Below are 20,393 nucleotides of genomic sequence, written 5' to 3' on the forward strand. Positions count from 1 at the left end.
GTAGCAGCATATCAAGCAGAAAAAACGTGGAATTGAACTCGGACTCGTCGAGTAGGTATTGTGCACTTGGCGAGACCATCCCTGAGTGAGAATTATAAACATTCTGCTTGTGGGTTCCGTTTCTAATGTGGCTGGTTATGATAACTCAGTGTATTTTCTTCAATTTTCTTCAACAAATAACACTCTAAGACCTTCCTTGATAACGGAATCGACCGTAACTCATGCGCATTCTCATCTAGACCCTATCCTCACTCTAACCTTGACAATTGATACTCTTGCATGCATCCAATCCTTCAATCTGAAAAGAAAACAACCACAAGTAATAAATGAAAACAGATTCCTAATTAAACATCCGACAAGTTCAACACCATAAAAAACAAAGAAAAATAAATAGTCTTAAACAACAAGAACACAATAAAACATCAATCTTCCTCCTCGTCTTCATCTCCTCCGGCTCCACTTTCACCCGCTAGATTTCCTCTCGCTTGCACCCTTTCATCCCAATTGGAGATATATGGGTATCCGGGCCTTGGTGCGAATTGCAATTGCTCAAATAAACAAACCAATGAATCATTGGTAAAGTTCACTCCCCGCCTGATGTCCTCTTGGTATCCTTGTTGTTCAACACTATACCAATCCATAGGTAGCTCCTCCTCCACCGGAATAACCGATGGGTCTTGTGGCACCCGCGCTCTCCTTTGCCGTACCCTCCTTCCCATTTCTTCCAGCACCAACGGTTCATCATCATTTGGAATGCTAATATGGCCCCCTCCATAATCCTCAATGATCCTAGCCCTCCTAAATAAAGTTGTGCTGAAGGGAGGACTAGGAATCATAGTCAATGCTCATACCTCCGGTCGGTCCAAAATGCCATAGGTTCTCGCAAGCCTTGTCACAAACATGCCACCATAGATTTTTGAAGTCACTTGTTTCTTCACTGCCCCCTTCGCCAAGTATTTTTCCATGCAATATGGAAAATTTCAAAATACATTAGGAGTAATAACACTCCACATGTAAAATATGTCGAGAGTGGGGACTTTATCATCATCCTTTCGCATGTTTATAGTGTTCGCGATCAGACGATGTATTAGGCGATGGATCGGGGAACGGATGCTCCCCTCTTGAGCGGATGAAGGTATGTAAACCCAATTGGAAATGGTGTTCCACCAATTCGAGGAAACCACACCCTCGGGCAAATCTTTGTGGCACTGCTCCAAAAATGACTCAAAATTCTCGGACATGATCTCATTCTGATCATAAATTCCCAGCCTCCACGCCAACTCAACAATGCTACACTGGCAAAACTCTCCTCCAAGGAAGAATGAAATGATGTTCGGACTATAGTAATCATCACCACCCCGGAAAGAGATGGTGGCAAAGAATTCCCAGCAAAGCTCCTGATATACCAGCTCTTACAGCTTAACAACCGACTCCACATGTCACAAACTATTTGCACCCCATTAACTTCATAAGACTTGACCAAATAATTGCTTAGTGCTTCTTCCAGCCCAGCCTGCCCCATCCATGTCCAGTCCAACTCATTAGGAACATATATTTCCTTTCACCTCAAGGCCTTCAGCTTGCTTTTTGTTCGTGTGAGTGAAGACTTGCTGGTGATGCTTCGAAAAGTCAACCATGGGATGTCCCCATGACCGCCTCCTCGTGAGTTTTGGTAATTCGAGAAATTTTTGATGTTGATTGCATTTTTTTTCTTTGTAGATGTAAGGGTCTCAAGTAAATGCGGAAACTGTTGAGTGCATGGGTTGAACCTAAGAAACCGAAAAACCACCCAAACCGATCTTAGAACTTGAGAAACCGAATTGACCAAAAACCGATCCCATTGGGTTCTGAAAACTAGAAACCGACCATTTATGGGTTGGGTTGGGTTTGGGTCTAAAACCAACCCAAACTGACCCATGCACATCCCTACCCTAATGTATATGCAAAACCATTATAGCTTACCTGATAGAGTTCCTAATTTTATACAAGTGCTGAGATTCAATCCGAACAAGAGGATAATTAAAATTAATTACTGGGGTTTGGAAGCGTACCAAAATTGAAACATGATCCTTTGATGCCCTTTGATATGCTAGGGTCAGACTCATCCTGATCGCCCGTTATTCTTTTCAATTGGACAATCCCTTTTTTAATGTACAATTTCACCACAAAGGCGACATATTAGACTTGTTCCAACATTTGTGGTTGAAGTGATGTGTTGGATTCGGGTTCTACAGAAACGGGTAGTTTGTCCGGTCTTGTTGCAGTCCTTGCAATGCAACTTTCGGCAAACATCCAGGTGGTGGAAACTACACTTTGTGCACTTGGTTAGACTTCCAGCATACTTCTTTCTGGGATTCAGGTCACCAGGATATTAGTAGGAACGGTAGTAGGAGCAAAAGTTGCCACAGGTTGATGTCTCTTGGTCGTTCATTGGGATGATTTTCACTTCTTTTTATCCCAAAATATTCGCTTTTTACTCTTCGGTTTCTGGGTTAGGGTGCCCTCGTGGGTTGGCGCCCGTTGGTTTCCTTGGTTGTTACCTCGGTCATAAGTGTTGATGTTGTTTCTACATTCGTTTGGGTTGTTAGAATGGAATTATGCCATGACAACGGTCACAGCAACCGTTACGGCAGCTTGGAATGTAGCAGAGTCTATATGAAGGATCGAGGTTTTGTCGGTTGGCTGGCTATTTCTAGGTGACGACATGATTCTATCACAAAATGCGAAGAGAGTTTGTTAATAACTATGATCGTTACAAGTTGCATTCTCTCTCTCTCTCTCTCTCTCTCTCTCTCTCTATATATATATATATATATATATATATATATATATATATGCAAATTGTTATCACTGTTCAATGGTCCTCTATGATCCGACCTTCATCTTCATGTTGCAGTCCTGGTAAAGAGTAGAATTAAGTTTATAGAATGGTCATAAGACGATTGTCATTCGAACTAAGCCATCTTTGGTTGGAGGGTAACATATCCCAACTTTCAAAAATAATCGAAAGTGATCTACGAACTAAATTTTTGTAGTTCAACGATTTGACGAGTGTGGAACTTAGTTAGAGTTCTAACGATAGGAGGATGAAAGTATTTGGACATAGATTTCTACCAGGATTAGCAGACTGTCAATATCATTGATATTAAATATGTAATAAGTTTGGGAAGACTGACCTTGGAGTAGGTCTTACATCAAATTAGAAGTGGGAGAATGTTTGACGAAACGAAGATCTAGTGAAATAGTACCTACAGTACAAGAGTAGTTATATGGAAAAGTGCTACATAGAGCATAGATACGAAGACTATTCCCTAAACCAAAAGAGAGGACGAGTAGAGTATCTTCTACCGGCGAAGGGTACCCCTCAGGTGAACCCTCAAGCTTTCCAGTTGGCGCTCCATGTCAAGAAGTTGTTGTTCATATACCCTCTGGCGTACCCGGAGTTCTATGACTTCGGCCCGAGTTGCAGCAAGCTCTTGCTGCAGGGCCTCGTTGTCTCTTATAGACCTCTCACGAGCATCTTCATGGTGAATGGTGCGGATTGTATGCATTCTCGCATTGGCATCCACCTCCATGATTCAGTTGAGGGTTGTCTTACCTTTTATATCGTTTCGAGCAACCCTACGGACCAGAATTGGAAGGACTTTGTCCGTTGGGCCTCCTTCACTCAGATCGTAGAAGCTTCTGTCTCCATTGTATGGCATGGGTTGATCCTGTTCTTGACTCCATGTTTCTAACTTTTCCACCAATGGAGGCGTCAGGCCTTGAAAAGTTAGACATGGTTTAGGATTTGGAACAGGAGCCACAGGGGGTAGGTTATTGACTTCAGGCTCGGAGTCAAAATCCTCCGAAAAGTTCACAGCGAAGTCATCATCTAAGGGGATTGCAGGTTCTTCTTCTGGTTCGGCATCAAGCCAACCAGCATTTCCTTGATTAGGGAAGTATGGGCCGCTAGGAGGACGGAATGCAGACATGATATCTACGCGAGAAAAGGGGTCTAAGAATTTTATATAAATAGATGTACTACTTAAGATAATTATAAGATGATCCTTACCAGTTACTTCGATACCTGCATAGTTCATACCAGTTATATGAAATCAAAACAGAATAGACCTTCGAATAAGTGACCCTAATTCCAATTCCACAACCAAACAAGGAACATGAAGTAAAGCAAAGATCACAGATTCTAAGTCTATGACGCCTTAATCACATATAACCTTAGTGTACCCACTTAGCAACTATCGACCTACGAGTAAAGACCTTTTTAGTTCTCAGATAAATAAATATAGTAACACAAAATACTCCTATAGTATTTTAGGTTCATGTTCTGTTCTAATGTTCTCATTGTAGTAGTGTTGGTAAGTTTTTAGACTTGTTGCAACTTCACAACCATTCTTGGGCATGTGCTAATTACTTCTCGGACCAACATAGTTGATCAGGCTATGTCATTCCCAGAACTGACCATACATCCCCCAGCCTACTTGTGATGTTCAACAATCGTAATACTTTTGTTTTGTCCTAGTGACACTGATTTTAGTATGAATGCAGGTGTGTATACTTAGTTAAATATTTTATTATTTAAAAGTATAAAATCTTGGTCAGAGTATTTTAATCCCATTGTGTTTAAAGTTTGTATATCTTTTATGGGTTGATATACTCGATTCACTATAAACAATGCTTTGATACCAATCCTTCACACCCCAAAACCGGAACGGCGGAAACGTTCTGTGGCGGAGGACGTCACGTACAGTATCACAACAAAGCATAAGAGTAAACAAGCAACAACATCACTCATTGCATTAATAATAAAATTTAATACAGGTATGTTATGTATAGTTTATAAGACACCAAAATATGAATCAAAATAAGAGACGAGTCTTGAAAGCTCCATCTTCTTAAAAACCTGGCATCGGTACCTGTCTACTTATGACCTGAGAATACAAGTTATGTTGAAAGAGTTTATCAGCTTTAAAGTTGGTGAGTTCATAAGCATTTTAGTGTCATTGTTTGTATGAAAATGTTTGTAAATGTTTGATGTATAAGTTTGCAAAATGTTTGTAGTAAATGATTGTATCTCCTAGAAAATCCTATATTTTTTCCTAAAAAGGTAGCCTTCTACCAACGCCTAAATGTTCTGTGTGATGTTTGTTTATAAGAGTATGTATCTTTCCCAAGTATGACTATCATTTCGGAAAATATAGTTTTTACATTACCTTTTATGTGAGAAGATCACAATATGAACGCAATGGGAAAATAATAAAGTATTGTGGTATTGTATGTAACTACCAATGTACTAACTACCTTAAACCAGTTTGTTAAATTAAGGTTGGGATGTGATGTAGTAGCAACCATGCTAAATCAACAAGTAGATAACATGATGACCTGATGGCGCCGAAAAGTAAATGTGACATTTGTCACCCCTGGCCTTTCGGCCAACTGTAGCGAACAGTCGGTGCGGCTTGTCAGTCCCGTATAGATCTATACACACAATATCCTCTCTCCCTCCAGGAGACTCTAGTTACCAAATGTGACAACACAATTTGTTGTTATGCCATGAAGTAGACTCGCATTAAAATTATAGTATTCTAGTATTTGTATAGTATGTTCTGATGTATTGTGTGTTCTCTCTGTTCTAGTGTATAGTATGTTCTCTAGTGTATAGTGTGTAGTATGTATTATTTCTCGTTATAGTGTTCTTTGTCTGTTTCTCTTTATAGTGAGTATTGTTTCTCGTTATAGTATTCTCTATCCGTTTCTCTTTATAGTGATTATTGTTTCTCGTTATAGTATGTATTGACACATGTATGAACTGACTCTTTGTATATATGCTTCGTTTTTCTAGTAATAGTATTAGTGACTTCCTAAACTATACATATTATAGTTTACTAGTAATGTTGTTTGTTTTGTATGACTGAGTGTGTTGAACTGAGATAAAAGCTTTTATGTCTTATAGATATATACATAATATATAACTAAGGATCAAACGATAGTCAGACAAACAACATGGTACTCTAAGTCCACAACCAAATAAGGAACAGGAAATAAAGTGAGTTATCAGTCCTAAGTCCTTCCAACCTTACTTATATAACTATATATGCATTAGACATGGTTTTGACAATATATAAGTTTGAAAGAGTTAAAAGAAAAGGTTTGGCATATAAGAACAAGTTTGATAACGAGTTTAGTATGTAAAAGAGTTTGATAAACATTTTGAAGTATTAGAAATCCATATGTTTGATAACAATTTGAAAGTAGTAGAAAATCTATCTATTTCAACTTATATCCCCCCCCCCCTACAAAAGCATTTAAAATCATTTAAAAGGTAGATTAAGGGGTATGAACTCACTTGTAGTGAGTAACTCGAATGAAAGATCAATATAGGATTGTTGGGTGTCAATTGGAGTCTTAAGCACAACCGAATCCTATTTAACATATAATTACACATATATGAATACATTTAATGTATGTAACCACTAATGGTGATAGGGACACGCCTTAGGGACATAATAACACTTAAAATTAAGTGTTACCAACACATATGGTTGCACATAAGGGGTGTATGGCCCTATATTGGAGTGTAAGGCCACAAATTCATGGGTTTTGTGAGTGTGCGGCCAGAGTGTGCGGCCAAGTGTGTGTGAGGCCGCACACTCACTATGAACTGTGCCAAAAATGTGTTTCCAAGCCTTAGGAAAATTCTAGGGAAGGTGTTTTGATCATTGCTTAGCTTAAATGGGAGTTTAAAACCATATTAGAGCCTAAAAAGAGTGTGTCTGGCCACACATTGTGTGTGCGGCTGTACATACTTCAAGATCATATGAAATGGCGTTTTTCATGCATAATTCAAGGGTCCTTAGTTTATATCAAGCGATTGCAAGGGTATACCCGATTTAGAGGCTTAAAAGTGTGGTTAAAGTCCAAAAAGTACTGTGTATTCTTGGTGTTTTTGAATATATAACACCAAATAGGTGTTTTCATGGATCAAATCAAGGGGAAAGGTTAGTTAAAGCCTTGTATTAACGATTCAAGGAAGCAACACTTCCTTGATTTGAAGATTTGAAGAGAAAATATGGTTGTTACTTGAGAGAAAACGAGTTCTAGACTTGAAGAAGTGGAAAAGTGTTCAAAAATGACCAAGGAGCATATGTGTGTGTATATATATATATATATATACACACACATATACACGTGGGAGTGCGCAGTTTCCTTGAGTGTGCGGCTGGGATGGGTGTGTGGCCGCACACCCGGGTGTGCAGCCACACACACCTTGTGTTGGTGTGTTTGGCTCATTTTCAAGGTGTTACACTCACAAATACTCATCCCAAGACCTAGATTATACTAGGCTTAGAACACTCAAATAGACCATAAACCGCGCTAAAAGATAGCAAAACAAGTCTAACTTTGATAGATTTGAATGTTTGTACAAGCTAGAAATTTCGGGTTGGCCCACAGACAATTATCACAAAGACAATCATCTCAACTATAATCAACTACTAGTGGGTCGGCATTGGTGCCTTCGACTCACTTCTACTGGAAGGTAACTCACCTCAAATGCTGTGAAGTAGCTGAACTGTCATCGGCTCTGAAATCTTCCCCACTCAAATTCCTACACATTACGATTTCCTTAGTCACCCTTTTCATGCTCATAACCCCTTAAGGGTCAACTTTGGTCAAAGTCAGAGTCAACACCCCGGTCAAATTCAATGCTCCGAGTTGACCCATCAACTCGTCAAGTTCCATAAATCATAATACTCTGAAACCATGATCCAACTCGTCGAGTTCTTTCATAACTCGTCGAGTTCCTCCTATCCATAATATCAAGAATTTCCCATTCTATTCGTCGAGTCATCCTTGAACTCGTCGAGTTTTTCCCTTTAGAGAATCGGGACATTTCAACCCAACGCATCGTGTTCCTCCTTGAACTCATCAAGTTCTTCAATCTTCAAAACCAAAAAACCATGGCCAACTCGCTGAGTCATCTCCTAGACTCGCCGAGTTTGCTTAGGTAGTGTTTGTTTTTTGTCTGCAGATCTGCGAGACGTCTTCTGTCTGCGCCGCGCAGACCACGCGCAGACATTAGTCTTCGCAGACTGTTTGTTTTTTTGAAGACTGCAGACCTAAAAATGTCTGCGCGCCCTCTTCTTGGCGCAGATGTGGACCAGAGTCTTCTAACATCTTCAGACATCTTCTAGCTTAAAAAAACATATATATCTTTATTTTTTTAAAGTTTTTTTTTTAATTTATATTTTTTCCAACTTTATTAATGATAAACAATATGAAAAAAAAAATTACAAAACTTAAAAAAAAAAAACATTTGACGATACAAACATGATATTTTTAACAAATTTATAAATAAAAATTTATTATAATAATATTCGTTGAAGTTGTTTATATAAATATGAAAAAAAAAATCATAATATATTCTTATATTTTTTTGCCAAAATTTTGTAAAACTTTATTTAATAGAGTATCATCAATTTCTCGAGAAAATATTTATCATACGTTTTTAATAGATTTATTTGAAAAAATCGAAGTTTATTTCCATCTATTTATGTATCAAATTCTTTGATCACTAATTATAATGTTTAGTTATAACTTTGCAATCACAGTTGTTGGTTTTTATCAAATATGTATATGAATTAATACCATTTTTATTTTTATTTTTTATATAATAATACATAAAAGTTGATCTAGATTCGTTATATATTTATAATAAAGTCGTAAAAATATATAAAAAATTCGCTTTGAAGTTTTAAAAAATCAGTTTATTTAGATTTCAGTTTATTTTAATAGCCCGCAGATGTTAAAAAAACAAACAGTCTTCTTTTTTCAGACTGCAGACGTTTGGTCCACCTCTTCTACTGCAGAGGTCTACAGATGTGGTCCGCAGACTACAGACATTTTGCCTCAGAAAAAACAAACAGCACCTTAGTAACATAAAAGATTGTGGGACTACGACCCAACTCACCGAGTTGGATGAATGACTCGTCGATTTCTCTTAGCCTAAATCCATTCAGTCACTTCCAATCGAGTTTAATGCTTCCAAACCATAGATCTGGTCCCCTAGGGCTGATATAATACATAAAGTTGCTAACATTACGTCCATATATGGTGTAATGAAGCTAAAAACACCAAATCTAAGCTTCATAAGAGGTCTATGGCATGGAGAAGGTCCAGGAGTTGATAAAGCTGGCAGCTTTAAGTCTCTTTTGGCCATGGACATCTAGATCTGAGGTCATAAACTGAAGACATGCTCATATCCAAGAATGGACCCCAAAATAAGCTATTAAGGCCCTAAACTTCTCAAAGAAGATATCTATCAAATAAATAGCCAAGTTATCGACTTTATACCTTAATATAGCAGCCTCAACAGAGAAATCCCTAGATCCAAAGCCTCTCCCTTGAACCAAGCACCTCAACTTCAACTCCTTCAATAAAGCACCAAGGAAACACTCTTTTTACACTCACACACACTCCAAATGGTCTAGAATCACGAATTAGGGTTTACTGGACTGATGGGGCGATTAGGGAGGCCACAATGAAGAATTAAGGTCTTTAAATAGGGTGCAAAACCCTAAAAATTAGGGTTTCATTCTGGCAGCCCTACTCATCTAGTTGAGTCTCTCAACTCTCCAAGTAGGTTTCTTAACCCGCGTCCCAAAATAATTCCTACTCAGCGAGTTTAAGGCCTCCAAATCGTCAAGTTCTCATATAAAAGTGAATAGATTTTTATTCAAAATACATACCAGGAACTGAGCGTTTCACCGGAACTCCCTAAAAGTCAACGTGCAAGCTCCCATCAATGCCACCGTCTTAGAACGAAAAGTGCTTAAGCGCTCATCCAAAATCTACAGAATGTTTTCCTTGATCATACCAAAGATCACAGGAGTCTGCTCAAGTATGTTGCGAGTAATCTCAGATAAAATGAACTCCCGCATCTGCTCATCCAACTGTCCGGATCCAGAGCCTGAGTCTGAGCCGCTGCTAAAACCTCCTCATGTGGCCACCATATTGAAAATAGACCACACAAAACATCAGAACAAATATATATATATATATATATATATATATATATATATATATATATATATATATATATATATATATATATATATATATATATATATATATCTTGAGGAGTCCCATACTCTACAAGCTTCCTGGTATCATCACAGCTTTCCTTAAATCGAGTACGAATTCTCTACTTTCAGTAGTACGGGCCCATACTACCTTCCACATATATTCGTACTTTCATCAAGGATCGCTTCGAATCCTAAGTCACTCCCTTATTCATACATACAACCTTCAACAAGACAAGGCTCCCAACACTAAATCTCTTCCTAGGATTTCCTAGGGCAATTACCACACCACTCTCTGCCATCAGCTGCAAAAGGAAATCCCTTTAAATAGCTTAAGAATACAATTACATATCACCAACACCCGATAACTCATTGAATGAAAGGTCTCACACTACAACGGTTGGACTCAAACAAGAGTTGCGCAATAGAGTTAAAACCTAACCTTCTAAAATTATTTAGTCTCAATAATATGTAACTTAGCATATTCTTTTACTAGTTAGCTAAGGTTATTGAGAACTCCTAAAAAGCACAAAGCAAGCAGCATTCAAGCATCAAGTAATCAGAATCAAGCATAACATAACATGTCATCCTATCACTAACTAATCAGTACAAGCATGCAAGTCTACAAGCTCATATTGTAGGCATACAAAGACATCTCTCTTAGATCCTTAGCTCTAATCTAGCATGCGATTCACATATTCACAAATCAAGCATATCATAAAACATGTATAGGTATTTTGGGAAACCTTACTTGAGCTCAGTCGATTACATACACCATGCCCTTTTCTTTTTTTAGAAAATTCTTTTTATAAAACATTCCTTTTATAAAAACCTACCAAATCCTCAGTTTGACTTTAGATACACCCGAGAGTGTGCCCGAATCCCTCAAACCAAGGCTCTAATACCAACTTCTAACGTCCCAAAATGTGTTTTATAATACCATAATAGAATCAAATTGTAACCAAAACATCAAGATAAATCACAGTCAAATAAAATGTGGAACAATACGGTGTGTGCGATGCGATTACCCCAAGCACTTCCCTTGGATCCTGAAGTACCTGAAACATAAACTGAAAACCGTAAGCAAGAAGCGTAGTGAGTTCCCAAAATCACCACATACCATACATATAATCGGTCGTGCCCGGCATCGAGCCTCGCTCGGAATAGATCTATTAGTAATATGAGATGGGCCCTGCCACATCACATTCATCAAGTCCTGCCTGGCATCGGGTTCCACTCGATATACATATAGACACATAAACACATGCAATAATCACATAGATAAATAGCATACAATATAGTCATCATGCCCCGTCTAATATACATATAAACACATAGACACATGTAAGAATCACAAAGATAAATAATCATGCAATATACTCATCAGGCTCCGCCCGATATACATATCAAATATCATACATGCAAGAGTCATGCAGACAACTAGCATCCTAATCATAATAAACCATGGGTCGACATTAGTGCCTTCGACCCGTCAAACACAGTGAGGAAACTTACCTCAATCTGCTAAATCTTTGAGATAAAATCTCAGATTGGTGATCTGGAAAATTCCCCGCACTAACACTATCAACTAATATCCAATTAATAATTGGTCCACAACCCATAACTGAAATCCTAGTCGGATGTCCAACCATCTGGGTAAAAGTTCATTTACCTTTCCACATTTGGCCCAAAATCTAAGGCCCAAACTAATATCATCAAAAAGCCAATATGACCCAACTTCCTAATTGAGCCCAAAACCCATCATGGCCTAATTCCAAGAAGGCCCAATATCCAAAAATAGCCTAAAGTCTAGAGATGATCCATAGTAGTTAAGGGTCCAAGCCTAATCAAATAAAGCCCAAATAAACCAATCCTATAACTCCCTAGGCCCACAGCCTAGTGTACGCTCGGCATATCGGGCTCGTACGCCCTACGTACGTGGTTAATTCCGTAGAGGGGCTCGCACCTAGTACGCTAAGCGTACTCAAGAGTACGCCCCGCGTACTGGCCTGATTTGAAGTCCTTGGCCAAACATCCTAACTACTTAAGAACTTATCATCCAACCCACAAACTAACATCATATTAAGGTCCTAACCCATAAAGTTGAAGACTTTAAGCCTTGGCATGGCTAAAGACACCCCAAAATCCAATTCTAGCATCTTAACTCCATTAAGAAGAACGTCAACCATGCATAGTTGAGCTAAAACCATCAAGTTATCATTTTTATGTACATGGGACCTCAAAAAATCCTAGATCTATCATCCCAAGTTGTTGCAATAGCCCATACTCCCAATCAGGCTTAAAGGACCCAAAAATGCACAAATAAAGCCCTAAACTAAATCTATCATAAGGAACCATCAAGGTAGAATCTTTTTACCATCAACAAGCTAGAAATGATGAGAAACCTTTGGATCTACAAGCTCTTCCTGATCTAATGCTTCTTCACAACTCTTCTTCTTTTTCTCTAAGCACCATACACACTAAAAACACTCACAAAAGCTCAAACTTTAAGGAATGTAGATTAGGGTTTCGAGATATGAATTAAGAGGTAAGGGAGGCTGATAAGGTGATGGTCTTAAGGCACTTAATGAGTTTAAATATGGTGCAAACCCTAAAAATTAGAGTTTTCCCTTACTTGAGTACGCCCTGCATATGCATGGGTACGCCTAGTGTACGCAGGCATCACCCCGATGCACGCGTGCAAGGAGTACACCGTGCCTACCTAGTGTACACCCAACGTACTTATGGTCCCTTCATTAATTTTAATTGAATAATGGTTTAAGTTTATACTTGGCGACTCGGACGTTACAAATATAATATATTAAAAATAATATTTATTAATATATAATAATCCAATAAAAAATAGTACAGTAAAAAAGAAATTAAAAATGAATTAGTTAAAAAAAATAAATGTATAATAACTTAATAAAATGAAAAAAAAAAAAAAAAAAAAAAAAAAAAAAAAAAAAAAAAAAACTATAGAAATATCCCTAGGATAAATATGTCATTTTAAAAAAGTTAACAGTTAACTTGTTAAACATAATAATGGTCTTAAGGCACTTAATGAGTTTAAATAGGATGCAAACCCTAAAAATTAAGGTTTTCCCTGACTTGAGTACACCCTGCATATGCATGGGTACGCCTAGTATACATAGGCATCACCCCGATGCACACGTGCAAGGAGTACGTCGTGCATACCTAGTGTACACCCAACGTACTTATGGTCGCTTCATTAATTTTAATTGAATAATGGTTTAACTTTATACTTGGCGACTCGGACGTTACAAATATAATATATTAAAAATAACATTTATTAATATATAATAATCCAAAAAAATAGTACAGTAAAAAAGAAATTAAAAAAGAATTAGTTAAAAAATAAATGTACAATAATTTAATAAAATGAAAAAAAAAAAAAAAAAAAAAAACTATAGAAATGTTACTGGGTAAATATGTCATTTTAAAAAAGTTATAAGTTGTTAAACATAATGAGGTAGGGATCAAAATCATAACAAAACTACGAAGTGGAACCTATTTTGCTAATAAGCTTTTTTTTTAATTTTACCAAAAAAAATTGACAAACTTTAAGGACCATTTTGCAATTTTGTATGTGCAAAATCAAAAACTTTTGGTGGTTTTGATCTCTACATAAAAAGGATTGTATTGCTTTTTAATTTATTTTTTAGTATTTTTTTATATTTATTTAATACCTTTTTAATTTAATAATAATAATAATAATAATAATAAAAGAATTAGCACCACTCCACTCATTCACTTTAACCTCCCACACCTTTGAAGTTTGATCAGAAGAACTCAATAAGAATCGGGTATAATGAGATTTGGATTTTAAGAAAATAAAGAATTGCAGTTAAGATGAAGAAGAAGACAATGGAGGTAGGGTGTTGCTTATTTTACTACTATCTAGAGATGGTGGAGAAGAAAGAAAGTGAATGGTGCTAGCTGCTATTGTATTCGGAATCAAAGGCAACAATATTAGGTCTTGCTGGAGATAAAGAAAGGAAAGAGGAGTCTAGAGAGTTGAGAAAAAAAAACACAGTACGCATCTTGTATAGTGAGGGTGGGATGGACCTCACTTTAGTTTTTTTAAATTATAAAAATATGACTAAGAAAAAAATAAATAAATAAATAAAAGAAATAAAAGAGGCAAAACAATCCTTTTAATTTTTTCAGGATAAAAAAAAGCTTCAATATGACTTATAAGCTCAATAAATTCAAACCGTTCAAAAAACTTCATTCATGTTTTGTATGTTCAAAAAACTCAACGAATTTAACCTTTTGTTTAAAAAAGTCCAATGAAGTTTTCAAAACGTTCAAAAAACCTAAATCATGTTTTGTTTGTTCAAAAGATTAAGTTTTTTGGGTTTTTTTGAGTAAAAAAAATATAACTGAGGTTTTTTGAACGGAGGTTTTTTGAACAGTTTAAAAACTCCGTTGATCTGACAAATCACTTTTCCGATATGGTAATAAGTCAAATCATCTGTTTCTCTTCTTTGATTTCCATATAATTTAACAAAAGTATAACTTAATTGGTAACTTAATTGGGCTTTCGTTAAGTTTTTTTTGAACAAACAAAACATGATTAAGGTTTTATAAACCCCAAGAACCAAATTTGCAGTTTACTCCTTGTTTTATAAAACCTTTGGTTATTGTGTTACAGGGTATTTAAGACTTGATTAGTATGTGTTAGAATATTTAACTACTAGTATTAAATACAGTAATGCACAAAATCAAGCATTCCACCTGCAAGTTTTCATTGAAAATGGAAAACAGGAGTCCTCTAAACTTTTCCTGTTGGCTAAAATACTTGGCCGAGTTGTCCAAACACATAGAACAATCTTGCCAAGTGTATGTACACGTCATGCCATGCACCACCACGTTGAAGCCACCGCTACCCCAAACAACTCCGTCATCACCTGGGCAAAGTGACATTTATCGATGCACAGCATAACCATTGCGCCACACCCTACTTCACTTGCCCTATAAATCCACCCGAACATTCTCCCCTTAACCTCGCATCATATCGCTTCTGTTTTCGGACTCTTCCTCTCACAATGGTTGCTCGAAAACTAGTCTTAGGCGTCTTCCTCTGCCTCCTTGGCACCACCGCTCTTGCCACCACACGCTCCCCACGCCTCGGCGGCCCTGAGTTCTGCAACCTCCAGCGACTCTCCGCTACCCAACCTGCTCAACGCCTTGAGTTCGAAGGTGGTTCCATCGAAACATGGGATGTAAATGATGAGCAGTTTCAGTGTGTCGGAGTTGCTCCCATGAGAAAGACTATCCAACCGAACTCTCTTTTTCTTCCTAGCTTTCATCCTTTCCCAAGAATTGTCTTTATCGAAGAAGGTATTCTTTAATAGAAAATACTTCGCAATTAATTATGAAGTGTTGATATGAATCCATGGTGCATGCAGGTGAAGGGATTATCGGAGTACACTTTCCGGGATGTGCCGAGACATTCGACACCGGAGTAGTAGGACAACAACAGCAAGAATGGCCTCGCAAAATGGGCCAACAAGGACAAGAAGAAGAACAAGTTTTTGATATGTCAACAGACTCCCACCAGAAAGTACGACGATTCCGTCGTGGAGACATCATCGCCATTCCCGCCGGTGCCGTCTACTGGACCTACAACGACGGAAACCAAGAAGTGGTGTCAATCTCCATCAATGATGTCAACAACCCCGCCAACCAACTCGACATGCAAGCTAGGGTACGTAACGTACCTGATAATTAACCATTGAAGGAGCCAAAGCCAAAGCCTCAATATTCTTTTTAATTTGTTAACAAGCAGCTAACTAACCATTAAGTGGTGTTTCTTTCCGGCAGTCATTTTTCCTCGCCGGTGGGAGTACTTCAAGCCAAAGCGTTCAAGGACAGAGGCACCCAACACGCACGCAGCAGCAACAGGGTGGGAGCTTCGATTTCTTGAACATTTTCGCCGGCTTCGACACTGAATTACTAGCGGAGGCATTCAACACCGACCCAGAAATTGTAAGGTCGATGCAGGAGCCAGGTAACCGTGGGTTCATCGTTAAAGTCCAACAGCCCATGCAATTCGTCACCCCCGACGAAGAACAGGAAGGACAAACTCCATTTGAACGTCGTCGACAAGGCGGAGGAGTCGCATCAAACGGCCTTGAGGAAACCATATGCAGTGCCAAACTACTGTACAATTTGGACAACCAGAGAGAGGCTGACATCTTTTCCCGGCAAGCCGGAAAACTGAACACCGTCAACGAACACAAACTGCCGATTCTTTCTTTGTTGGACCTGAGCGCTGAGAAAGGACACCTCCAACAGAATGCGTTGTTCTCGCCACACTGGCCCATAAACAGCCACGTAGTCGTGTACGTGCTTAGAGGCGATGCACATGTCCAGATCGTTTCAAACAGCGGTGAAGCCGTGTTTGATGAACAGGTGAACAAAGGTGACGTATTCGTCGTCCCACAGTTCTTTGCGGCTGTATCAAGAGCTGGACAAAACGGATTCGAGTGGGTGGCATTCAAGACCAACAAGTCTCCGATGAAGAGCCCGCTTGCAGGGTACACATCGGTGTTCCGAGCGATGCCACTTGAAGTGATCACTGCCTCCTATGATGTATCGCCTACCCAGGCTCAGAACTTGAAAACCAACAGGGAAACTGAAAGTATGCTCTTGTCACCGCAGAGAACCACCCAAAGGTTTTAGGTTGAGAGAGGAAATGGTGTGTTTTTCCAATGTTTTTATGTGTACGGGAATAAACGTGTATCAATAAGGTCAGATGGAACGTTTTGTGAATAAAGTTTGGCCTCTAAATTATCAAAGTTTTGTTTTTGTGTTTTAAATTCTATTTATTACATATATATGTAAGTTACTAACAACAAGCTGGAATAGCTCAGTTGGTTAGAGCGTGTGGCTGTTAACCACAAGGTCGGAGGTTCAACCCCTCCTTCTAGCGATTTTTATTTTTTATTTTATGTGATTCATTAACGAATTCGGGTAATATCAGATGAGACCGGTTTTGGATGGTCCAAATTGATATGTGGCTTAGGCTCAATCTCCCTTAAGGAAGGTTATCACCTCCTTATTCAATTTAATTTAATTCCACTAGGTAAATTATGGATTTTTTTGGTTCAAATTAAAAAATATCATCTATTTACCACATAATTTAATTTAATTCCTCTCGGTGAATTGTGGATTTTTTGGTTCAAATTAAAAAATATCATCTATTTACCACATCATATACAATTATTACTGCATATTAAACAAATAAAGGAAACATGAATATCTCTTCCCAAATTTTGTCAAGGAAACATGAATATCTCTTCCCAAATTTTGTCAATGAATACATTAAATCCAAATATATCTTCCTAAATTACATACACAATCGTCGGAAATGATCACTCAAATTGATTTTTATTTGCAGGAACTTATCAAATTTATATTCATTCACAACTATTCTTCATATTCTTTCCAAATTCAATTTTGGAAATGATCACTCAAATTGATTTTTATTTGCAGGAACTTATCAAATTTATATTCATTCACAACTATTTTTCATATTCTTTCCAAATTCAATTTTGAAAAATATATACAGCTACAATCTCATTTATGTCGTCGTTTATTGAGAGATTGAAGATTTATAACATCACCAAGTTCATCATCAGAGTCCATTATCAAAAGTATCTACTACATCAGGTTAACATATGTAAATATCGATACAATTAGTTTAAGATCACGAAAATGAATTTATTTCATGTTTTCCTCTTCTCCCTTCATGTTTTCCTCAACAACATTCACCATCTATAACCAATTCTACATATATTCGCATTGATAATGAAAATGTCAATCCAAATATATCATATGCATATCAACATACAACTATCCAATCTACTTCAAGGTTTAATATTAAAACTCCATTGTCCGATGCTGCCAAAGAGAATAGAAAACTTAGAAAATTATGTTTGGATAAGAAAAGATTCAATCATTTATCCACAAGACCTTGTGGTGTGTCTTTTTATATCAATGACACTACTTTTTATTGCACTTTAAAGATATTTTATTTTATACACAATCCTTTGAATCTGAAATGGTATTGTCTTTTACCTAGACTCTTTTATACATTACAATTTATATTTAATTAAGATATTGTTATAATTTCACACCTAATATCGTGCACGGTAAACATTTATTTCAATTTTTTTTTTACATTAGTATTTCATAAATCCCTTATATGGGTAGGTGTAATTATATCATTACATTTATTTTTTATATTTTTCTTATTGTGTGTTGATTTAATATAAATGTTATGTGTACTATAACTTACATATTCTTTATTTATTTTTTACAATCATTTATAATATAACTACCAACATCAAGCAAGTTTGCATATATCATGGTGGTAACAATCAAAATGTCACCCTAACTTCTTCATATGGATATCAACACACACATGTTCAATCTACTTCCAATATTTATATCGAGAGTCCATTATCACACAATGCAAAAGACAAACGAAAAGAAATAAAAATTTATTTGGATAAAAGAAAATCTAATCACGTGTCCACCATACCAATCGGTATATCATATATATCATCTTACTTCTTTTATTTTATCCATCTATCGTTATTATAAATATTTGAATAGATATTATGTTCTTATATGTATTTCTTTATTGTTCCATAATTAATACATATTTATATTAACATATATTTTAATTATAGGTAATAATGGTCGTCATCAAGAACGTTTTGAAGTTGCTTCTAATTTTACTACAAGAACTCCGTTATCCAACATTTACAATGGTATAACTACCCTTTTATTCGGCATATTGTTTCTTACTATATATGATATACATATTATTATAATATGTATGCATTTATTTGTATTTATTTTTTTATTTTTATCTATTTACTTTATAAATTTAATACTAAATATCATACTTTTAATTTTAGTAAATGGAGAATGTTCAATCTTGTGTCGTGACATGAGACCTACGACTTCATCTTCAATCACTCGAGACTATTCCAACAATTTAGCATGCAAAAATATAAATAAAAAAGGAAGTTTTTAAATACAGCTCACATACCCATTTTCGACTTAACATCAGAAGAAGAGTTACGTGATCAACAAATCCATAAACAATTAACTTCAGGTGCCACAAAAGGTAAGTTTTAATTTAAATGTATCATCCATCTTTCTTTATAAACAATTAACTTCAGGTACCAAAGGGTTTGTAGCCCAGCGGTATTAGGTGGTGCCCTCCCTCTTTGAGGTCGAGAGTTCAAGTCCCGTTGTGGACTTAGGTGGAATAGGTGTTGTTAGCATACGAGTAAATTAGATTTGTCGGTTCAAAAAAAATTATTTCAAACTTTAACATATATTTTTATTAAATAGATTATTTGGACCATGGTGATCAGACTTTTGTGTGTACGATGTGTCATGCACAGTAATGGAGGGATGAAGCACTTAAAGGCAATACTTCTGGAAAGAAAACTTATTTTTCCCTTTATTATGGAAACGGAAAGGTCGAGCTTCCTCAACTAAAAGAATCGCCTAAAAATTATGAAAATCTCTTTCGTGATGTTCATCCAAAAGGAAAAAAATTCATGAAGAACATTCGTCGATTCAACTCGATGTTTTCGTTTACTTCAATGGGTGGAAAAAGTTGATTCTTCAATTAACAAAGGCAATGCTCCAAATGCTTTCAGACTTAGTGGTAAAAATTATCATTACATGGGAAGTCTTCTACCTATAGATGGATCGAAACCAAAGTTTTCGCAATTATACATATACGATACTGAAAATGAAGTTTCAAATCGACAACAAGCTTTCAAGTTTTTCTTTATATGTTTTTTTTATACACCATTAATTTTATATATTTCATATAATAATTGCTAAATTTTAAATATAACCGTTATTGTTAACAGTACATGTGACATCCCCATTTTTACGGCCAGAAAAGACCGATTTTGTTTATGCTTTATAAAAATCAGAGTGTCTCTTTTAATAAAAATGTTGCGGAATTTGTTCCCAGTAAAACATGATAAATACGTTATCAAAGCATTTTCGAAGAAAAGTATTTTTAATTCGTTTTAAAACATTTGGGATGTCATTGTCAATACAGAAACATAAGCATAAACAAAACTTACATTTATTTACACTAGTGATCTACATCTCTTTAATATCTCAGTGTAATGTGACTTCATCTCAACACCTGTAATATAAATAAACTGAGTGGGTCAGGTTGGGAAACCTGGTGAGTACATAGGGTTTTCAACCCACAATAATATAATTATTATGTTTAAACAA

The 20,393-nt window shown here is 36.5% G+C and overlaps 1 protein-coding gene, 1 long non-coding RNA gene and 1 other non-coding gene across 3 annotated transcripts; all 3 read left to right on the plus strand.

Annotated features, from left to right (window-relative positions):
• The first annotated feature begins 15,151 nt into the window (after positions 1-15,151).
• On the plus strand, positions 15,152-16,790 carry LOC145009754 (11S globulin seed storage protein 2-like). The gene is made up of 3 exons (XM_078968389.1): positions 15,152-15,446; positions 15,515-15,813; positions 15,930-16,790. Exons 1-3 carry the CDS (start codon positions 15,152-15,154, stop codon positions 16,788-16,790), a joined length of 1,455 nt encoding a protein of 484 aa, XP_078824515.1.
• Positions 16,791-16,966: 176 nt separating this feature from the next.
• TRNAN-GUU (transfer RNA asparagine (anticodon GUU)) lies at positions 16,967-17,040 on the plus strand. The gene has a single exon. It is a non-coding gene; the product is annotated as a tRNA-Asn (tRNA).
• Positions 17,041-18,771: 1,731 nt separating this feature from the next.
• LOC145013386 (uncharacterized) lies at positions 18,772-19,872 on the plus strand. Its single transcript, XR_013664957.1, has 3 exons — positions 18,772-18,886; positions 19,037-19,248; positions 19,479-19,872. It is a non-coding gene; the product is annotated as an uncharacterized LOC145013386 (long non-coding RNA).
• The last annotated feature ends 521 nt before the right edge of the window (positions 19,873-20,393 follow it).

The sequence above is a fragment of the Lactuca saligna genome, chromosome 8 (assembly GCF_052625555.1).
Source record: "Lactuca saligna cultivar CGN05327 chromosome 8, ASM5262555v1, whole genome shotgun sequence".
Taxonomy (NCBI): domain Eukaryota; kingdom Viridiplantae; phylum Streptophyta; class Magnoliopsida; order Asterales; family Asteraceae; genus Lactuca; species Lactuca saligna.